Source organism: Carettochelys insculpta, chromosome 17, assembly GCF_033958435.1.
Source record: "Carettochelys insculpta isolate YL-2023 chromosome 17, ASM3395843v1, whole genome shotgun sequence".
Taxonomy (NCBI): domain Eukaryota; kingdom Metazoa; phylum Chordata; order Testudines; family Carettochelyidae; genus Carettochelys; species Carettochelys insculpta.
Genome location: NC_134153.1, coordinates 20,208,318 through 20,217,342, shown reverse-complemented (window position 1 = coordinate 20,217,342; position 9,025 = coordinate 20,208,318). Strand labels below are relative to the sequence as shown.

Genomic DNA, 9,025 nt, shown 5'->3' with positions numbered 1-9,025 from the left:
AAATAAATCATTCTGTTAGTCTTTAAAGTGCTATATTTCTGCTGTTTTATTTTGTTGGAGTACAGACTACCACGGCTACCTCTCTGTTACTATTAAGCTAGAAGATGACTCCATCAGACCCCTCAGTCCCAGCCTTGTTGCCCACAAATGTGTGTCTTCTACTGTGTAGTAGGCCACAAAACTCATAATTTAGTCCATCATTCCAGCCTTGTCCTACAAAGTGATTCCCCAAACACGTCAACAAAACATGCTGGTTTTGATAAAACAATAAACAAGTTTATTAACTAGAGAAAGATATATTGTAAGTGGTACAACTGATAAAATACAAAAGTCAGAATTGGTTACTAAAGAAATAAAAAGATAAAACTTCGAGGTAATACCTAAACTTTACCCATGCTCATAGTTCTAGAGATTACATAGGTTTTCTCACGGTTAGGTACAATACATTTCAGCAGCTGCTTCTTTTTCCAGTCTGGGACTGCTCCTCTTAATTCAGTGTTATTTAGGTATTGAGATCATGGGAGAGGAGAGGGTAGAGGTGGCTGGAGACCTCTTTCCTCCTCCTTTTATTTTGATCCTTTTTACTGGAAAAGTCTGCTGGATTATGGGGTCAGCAGTTCCACAGCATTTGCACTTTGCAAACTGTCCATCAGGAGAATTGTACATGTTTGTTTATTACTCCCCTGGTGGTCAATCTCCAAGCGTGTAACAGACTTTTTGTGCCTAGCTGGCATGCCAGTGTGCCTTTGTCTGAAAAATTGGTCTGAGGGCATTTTCCAAAACTACAGCATATTTCAATAGCAGTATCTCACAATTTTACACACATTTCAACAGGATAATAATATCCAGCAGATTGTGAGTTTTTAAATGATATCTCACCAAGCATACTTTGAATACTATATATCATAACCATATAATATGTGTGAACATGGGATACAGGTTATTACATGGGACACAGTGTGTCACAATGGGGCATCTGTTTTGAGGCCAAAGGGTCAAGAAAGAAGAAATGAAGAGGCCTTGGGGTTATAAAAAGAGACTGGGTGTCTGGGATCCTGAATCTTGTATCAGTTCTGGCTTTACCTCACAGTATGACCTTGGCCAAGTCTCTAACCCCTACACTTTCTCAATTTCCCAATTTATAAAATAGGAATAATTCTTCAAAAGTTAATATTGATAAAACATGTTGAGAGCATGTGATTAAACGTATGAATGAACAGTATTATGTTAACCCACCTCTCTTTCAATATTCATAATATTGTGCATACAAATAACAAGCAGCATTACATTGTTTCTGCATCTGTTTCTGGATGCAACTGAAGTTATGTGGACATCTAAGATCTAATGGTTCCCACACATCAATTCAGACCCACCAAGTGGTGGTGACAAAATGGGCAGCCATGATGACAGCCAGAGCCATGGGCCCTTCAAATTATCACCAGAGCACCAGCACAGGTGCTCTATGTGGCTCTGAGGGCTGAGAAGGGGAGGAGTGTGCTGGAGCAGCATAAAAAACTGACTGCCTCCTGCTCTGCTCTTCCTCACGAGGCCCTGCACCTTCCAGGGATGCAGAGCAGGGCTCCTCATCCCCACCTTGCCCACGGGCACAGCAAGGCTGTCGGCTGTGCTGGATCAGTTACACATTTTACGTGGTATGAGCTAGGCATGTAATAGCTTGTTCCCACAAGCACTGGGACAAGAAATGTGGCCAAATTTTCACCAGCCAAACAGGTGCCAAAATCCACAGTGTTAGGGTTTTGGAGCTCCCTTTGCTTCACAAAATCAGTTGTGCAGGTATAACCCAGGTACCAAAGAGGGAAATAGCTCGTTAAGAGACCCATAGGGAGGAGGGAGTTGTGTCAGGGTTGTTGTTGCTAAGCAAATTTACCACTCCACACCCAGAAACTTCTAGAATTGGGTGTAGTTTTGCTGTCTGCTCTAGTAGGTTCTCTCTCTGTTGCTGGGGTTAGATTCCAGGACAGCAAGCAGTCAGGGCAGCTGCTTTAATGGGCTATGCAGGGGTGCTGGAAAAAAAATATAGCAGAGGTACTCAGAGCCATTGGACCTGGCTAGAAATCCTATATATAATGGAAACCAGTTCAAACCAGGGTTTGCTGCAGCACTCCCCACACCCTTAGTTCCAACACCTATGGGGCCCTGTGCACTGTGGGAACTTAGAGAGCTGAACCCTACAATTCTATGATTGCTGATTCTGGCTCTGTCTGCTAGGTCTGGCTGTGATGAAAGATAAACGAAATAACAAAAGGTTTAGAAAACCTGAGCAGGCTTTAAAAAATGGGCACATTTAATCTTGAGAAAAGAAGATTGAGGGAGGATATCATATCAGCACACTCACTGATGCAGGGGACGAAGAGGGCAAGTGACCCAGGGCTTGGTGATTTAAAAGGGCCTGGGGCTCCCACTCACTGCTGGCATGCTCCAGGAAGTGCTGAGCACTGAGTGGGAAGCACCATGTTCTGGCTGGTACTGAGGGCCTCGCCCCTTCCACTTGAGACACCACTCCTTCCAGATCCAGCTTCTCCCTGTCTTGCCCAAGAGCCCAGGGAGTCTGTCAGCACCCCTGGACAACAGTATTCAAATACATTAGGGGCTGTTACGGAGAGGCGATCTTTTGTTACTTCTTGTCCAACTTTTAATAAACGTGGTAATTGGCTTCATCTGAAAGAGGGGAGATCTAGGTTCCATATTAGGAAATATTTCTTAATTGTGAGGATAATTGAGCGTTGGCATCAGGTTTTCCAGTAAACCATGTGCTTGTGCAGCCGCTCAGGAGAGATTCCAGTGCTGCCCAACTGACTACAGTGCCTACAGCTAGGTTTTCTGTCTCTACTGGTGGTGCAGTCATGCGTGCCTCAAGGCACATACATTTTGTTCCCCAAACGTAGACAGATGAAAAGATTAGAGGGAGGTTGTGGAATCCCCAGAACTGAAGGGTTTTAAGAACAGATAGCACAAACATCTGTCACAGACATTCTTGGTCCTGCTTCAAGGCAGGGAGATAGACTAGATGAGCAGTTCTCAGCCATGGGTCCAGAGTCCTCTAGGAGCCCATGAGCAGGTTTGAGGGAGGTCTACTGCTAGTGAGGCAAACAGAGTAGGCATTCCCATGCTAGCTGGCATGGGTAACTCCAGAACAGTCAGGACAGGTAGCAACCCACGCACAAGCCCTCTGAGGACCTTGCAATTCACACTCAGTTGCTAGCAAAACAAAAAGCAGTCAAGTAGCACTTTAAAGACTAGCAAAATGGTTTATTAGGTGATGAGCTTTCGTGGGACAGTCCCACTGCTTCAGACCATAGCCAGACCAGAACAGACTCAATATTTAAGGCACAGAGAACCAAAAACAGTAAGCAAGGAGGACAAATCAGAAAAAGATAATCAAGATGAGCAAATCAGAGAGTGGAGGGGTGGGGGGGAAGGTCAAGAATTAGACTGAGCCAAGTACTATCTAATTGGTTACTATTCAGTTGCTAGCAGTGCAGAAGCCAGGGCAGCCATAGGTGGCTAGCTAGAGTCAAACTGGTGGTGGGGGGGCCATAGGGGTTTCCCCTCCGTTCCCTGTAAGGCCCCCAGTTGTGACCTCATTATCAGCCCAGACCTCCCCCATCTTCCAGACAGCATGACCACGCCCCCCGCCAAGCCACACCCACACTCCCAGCTCCGCCCCTTTCCTTCTCCTTCTGTCACCATTGGCAGCTTCGTGGGAGGGTCAGAGGTCACGCCAGAAGTCGGGGGAGGGAAGGGAAGGGAAGGGAAGGGAATCGCCGGAGGAGTCACGTGACGGCTTCAATATGGCGGCGCCGTGTCCCTGTCTCTATTGCTGCTGCTGAGGGAATCGCGTCTCTTCCGAATCATGGGGCCCCGTCGCGGCCGGAGCCTGTGAGCCCCGTCCCTCCGCCCAACAACCCGCGGGGACCTTCGGCCATGCAGCCGCCGGCCCGGGAACAGGACACCCGAACCAAGAGCATGTTCGTCTCCCGGGCCCTGGAGAAGATCCTAGCGGAGAAGGAGGCGAAGCGGCCCCCGCATGGCCAGCTGCGAAGAGCCTGCCAGGTGGCGCTCGGTGAGTCCGCCCCCGGGCCCTGTTCCGCTGGAAGCCCCTGCGCTGCGGGGACCCTGAGAGGTGGCGGAGGGAGCGTCCGGTTTGCCCCAGGTCCCTTGTATTCCTAGTGGGGGGATTCCCCTCCCTAGCTGTGGGGGACCCTGACAGCTGGCTCCGGGTGACTTCCGGATCAGGGCCCTCCAAGTGGTAGCTATGCCCTTTGCGTGCCTACGCTCGTGTAAGGAGAGCCCGCCTGGTGTGGCTGGGCGAACCCTGCCGGGACTGGGAGTTCCTCACTTCCCCCAGCGCGCCTCGCTACAGGGAGTCATGCAATCAGCCTGCAGCCCTTCTGCCAATGGGCAGCTGCGTTATCAGTGACTGCGCCTGTCATTAGTTACTGTTCTGCAGGTTAATCTGCCACGTTGGATCCTCTTTGCTCAGTAAGCAAACAGTCTGCCCGACTCTAGATCTTCCTGTCTTACCAGCACTCTGTTATTCCTTGGGCAAATTGGTTTGGGGGCGGGGCGGTGTGGAATTAAAAAGAAACCTTTTTAAACTCAGAAAAAACAACAAGATCCAATTGATTTACTTCTGATGTTAACATAAAATATAAATGTGTGGTTTCTTCTTGAACTAGTTTACAGGCCGTACACCTGTACCTAGGAGGGACTGTCAAAGAACTATTAACTTTAATACTAACCCTATCAAGATGCTAATTCTTAAACTTTTTTTTCCTACAAAGAAATATGTTGGCTAAAAACTATTAGCTTTTCAGATATGTAGGTTCTGTCTGAAATATTTTATTGATTTAAAAAAAAAACTTGAATCAACAGTGCAAAAGTCTCTTGTGACTGTAATTGATTCTTTTATTGAATCAACCAATTTAATGGACTTGGGGAAAGTTACAGTGTAAAGGATAATGGAAATTAGTGTTTGAACAGCAGGGAGTGATATTAGATCAACCACTCCTGTTCACATAGTCAGAGTTTTCTGTGGCCCTTTTTGTTTGAATTCTTGGATTTCTTTTTTTTTTAAATTCAAAATTCAGGTCCTACACTTAACCTAACATACTTGTAAAGCCACACAATTGTAGAACAGTGTTGCTCTGTTTGTTTTGTTTCTTTTTAAGTGTATTCCCTTAGCATCATGTGAAATACGTAGAAGAGGAAAGGACTTTTTCATGGAAAACAATGAAACTAACTAGAGATAAAATGCTGTTAAATATACTGTGTAAATAAACTTAAAAAATACACTCCCCACCACAACTCTGCCTTATAGAAGCATTCTTGTGTTAATTGTTATGGCATTAGGTTGGAAGGTGGGGTAAGGAATTAGGTGTAAGTGATTTTTTTTTTCAATAGGTAATGTGAGTGTAGCATTATGCATGTTTCCTTAAGACAACCCAGGCCCAGAGATGCCGATGAAGATTAGGGACTCCCTTGTGCTTGGTATTATACAAATATACATGGAAAAAATGTTTTTTGTCCTAAGGAGTTCACAATGTAAGCTTCCCATCCTGCAACTGGATGTGTATATAGGCACAGGGTCTGCAAAGATTTAGTTGTAGGCCTGGTTTCTAAAATAATAAGATATAACAGTTGTGATAACTAGCACATTTCTAATTCTTTAAAAAAAGTTTAAATAAACCAGAGATTTTAATGAGATGGGAAATACAATATTAGCTACTAGTAGATGCCTGGATCTTGGCTGGTGGTTATTTTATCGCACTTGAGGTAAAGCAAAGTGAAATCTTGTGGTGCTAATTAGTGGGGCGGGGGAAGCTTCAATTCATTGTGTAGGATTATTTCTAACGTTAACCCTATGGTTACGCTAGTGAGTTTTGCTGCCAACAAAACTGGTGGAACATCCACCCACAAAATGTGTTTTGTTGACAGTTTGTCAACAAAACTGAGTGCTTTTGCTAGCAGTGTTCTGCCTCTCAGTCATGAGGCATAGCTCTACTACTGACAGATTCTGTTGACGAAAAAGCTGTGTGGACATTCTGGGGGGCCTTCTCTCGACAGACTGCACGTGGAACAATGGGCAGCCCTGTCTGCTGTGCTTCTGGGTGTGTTTTGTTGAGAGAGCAACTGAGCAGTCTAGTTGGCAGAGGAGAGCAGTCTTCTGATTGACTCTTGTGTGTGGCCGCACTCTGTAAACTGAAGTTTTGTCATGAAATCTCTTCTGACAGTGACTTCTATCTACAGATCACTGTTGTGTAACCATTGCCTATGTGAATAGCTGATAAAATTATTGTCTAGTTTCCTTTTCTTGAACTGCAGAATATCAAAAAGTACTTAGAGAAGTGATCAGAAAATATAGAGCTATTAAAATTTCTTGTGGGTCAGGCCATAAGAAGAGTGTTATAAGTGAATTTGGAACTAATTTCTTGTGTTGTTGTAAATAGACTGTCCTTGGGGAAATCTCATGATGGTTGCTGGCTGGAAGTTCACTTTTCACATTTTTGGATTTATGTGTCCAAACTATGTTGGGAACAGAGTTGGGCACGGGCAGATAATCTATTGCCCAGCTATTCCTGCTCATGTAGATCCTTGATTGCTGTGTTAAAGGAATCCCTGCAAGTTGTGTCTGCTGAATGTTGCTGAATTACTTTTTCAGCAGCCAGCATGATTACGTGCTCTTTTATTTATGCATTCAGGTATTAATATTTCACTACTCAATCTTACTTCATACGGGTGGCTGAACACCTTTTTCATTTGAAGGACAATAACTTACATTGGAGTACATTGGTATGAGTCACAATTAAGGAATCTTAAATTCTTTAAATAACATTATTAAATATGTATAGTATGAAATATACTTGGAAGCGTAGGAGTAACACAACCACTGCAGTTTGGGGAATTGAGGAAAGACTGCCTAATCCAAGGGACTGCTTTGGGACAATAACGCTGCAGATTTGTTAATAATTTTTGTTATTAATTAGCCTTTTTGTTTTTTCTGGCCACTCAAATCTTAAACATTCCTGTAATTGTGTTGTTTCTTTGCTATTGGCTATCATATGTTAGTTAGTTAGTAGGCATCCTTCGATCCCGAGGGATCATGGGTTTGCGCTCCAGTTGGACTGATTCGAGCAGCATCTTCTGTGGCTGTGCAATCCAATCCGGGAGTGGCAGTGCTTTCCGCACTGTGAGCAGCAGTAGGCAGATGTCGCTGTGGTATCACGGGCACAGATCTTCCTGAGGGCTCTCCTGCCTTCTGCTTCCTTCATCAAGGTAGTTTTATACATAACAAGGGCTTCCTTCACTCCCTGTTTCCAGACATGCCTGTCTGAGGCAAGCGAATGCCAGGTGCTCACACTGATAGAGAGAGCGCTATCACATGTAGCCGTTTTAAAATTAGCGGTCTGCCAGCAGAGCTAATTTAATGGAAGAAGAGCACAGTGCCAAAATATGATCGCGCGCGCGTGTGTGTGTGTGTATGTTTGTTTGTATTGACTCATATTATCCAGTTATCTGTCTTTTCTGAAATTTCTTACTTGAAATTCCTCTTGTTAGAATACTAATTTATTAACAGATCCTCATTTATTTCATGAGACTTGCTGTTTTATGCTCTGGCATGCTATTAAATTCAAGTGAGACCACAACACATTAATATATTAATGACACCCACTACATGTACCAGTGGAGAATATGATGCAGCTATGATGAATTCTCATCCTAAATAACTGAGAGGGTGAGGTTGTCTACTCCATTCTTCTAAGTAACGATTACTTACTATCTAGATATATAACAGATCAATAAAACTTTCTGGCTGGGTCTACACTACAGAGTTTTATTGACAGAAGGGGTCTTCTGTAGATATAACTCAGGGAGTGCCTACACACTTAAAGCATTCTGTTAACAGATTATCGGCATTCACATTTTCCTCAACACTATTATCCCTCAAAAATTTGAGGCACAACAATCTCTGGACAGTCTCTGTTGACAAAAGTGCAGTGTAGATACTTCTATTGACAGAGGGCTTCTGGCTGCCGGGCAGTCGTTTGCAGAGCTGCCATTCTGCTTTCTGGCACCAGAGGGCAGTGCAGTATGGCAGTTCTCGGTCGGCAGAACAATCTGTTGCGAGTGGTTTGTCGACAGTAACGTCTGTCGACAGATGCTTCTCTTGTAGGCATGGCCTCTACGTCCTGTGTAATAAACTTGACCCTTGTAGCATACGCTTGGGAGCTTAATTTTTCTTTTTAACTTTAAAAATCCATCTCCCATAATTCTTGCCTGATTTAAGAGGCACATTCAAATAATTTTTAAATTGTAATGCAGTTATTTAAATTTGTGTGTGGGATTTTGAGCATTGGGAAGAAAATACAAGTGAGATTAAATTATTTTAGCAAATAAAACTGAATCCATAGGTCCCATAACTGAATTACTCTTGCAACTGTATCTTAAGTTGAATATATACAAATAATTGAGGAGTTCCTCAGCTATAGTATAAAAATATTAAAGGAACTATGAAAAGCTGAACTTTTGTTAAGTTTTTAACAGTGGGAACAATTTGTGAAATTTTGAAATCAAACAAATGTGTTTGATGAGAAAATATCACTGACATGTGAATTGCCCCTGAATATTGTGGTAGCTCCTGTCCAAAAGAGCTGGAGATCAGTATTCCTGCTAATTCTTTTCCATCCATGGGTGGAATAACTGTATTTGCACAAAGGCATGTACAGATGTGCACCATGAATGAAAACACAAGCTGGTGGCTGTGGGCACTCTGCTAATCAGGTGGGCAGCACCTGATCACTTCTCAGCTTACAGGGAATACTGGTAGAAATACTCTTGCTCTGTAATTTCAACGTTTTGGTACTGTTGACTTATATCACAAGATTCCTGCTCTCTGTGGTTGCAAGTAGATCGGCAACCTACAGTTTTCTCGAAAGAACTTCTCAATGTCTAGCATAAAGTTCATCATGCTGTGAAGATTTTTAAGTTGTATGTTAAACAGGAA

The 9,025-nt window shown here is 43.6% G+C and overlaps 1 protein-coding gene across 3 annotated transcripts in view; it reads left to right on the top strand.

The window, feature by feature from the left end:
• The first annotated feature begins 3,720 nt into the window (after positions 1–3,720).
• ARFGEF2 (ARF guanine nucleotide exchange factor 2) overlaps positions 3,721–9,025 on the top strand; it is a 76,135-nt gene continuing 70,830 nt past the window's right edge. The window contains exon 1 of one of the 3 annotated variants that reach the window (XM_075011392.1): positions 3,721–4,084. In XM_075011392.1, coding sequence (XP_074867493.1) covers positions 3,946–4,084 — 139 coding nt within the window. In that variant the 5' untranslated portion in view covers positions 3,721–3,945. The remainder of the gene's footprint in view (positions 4,085–9,025) is intronic. The other 2 variants (XR_012647839.1, XM_075011391.1) reach the window with 2 other exon arrangements.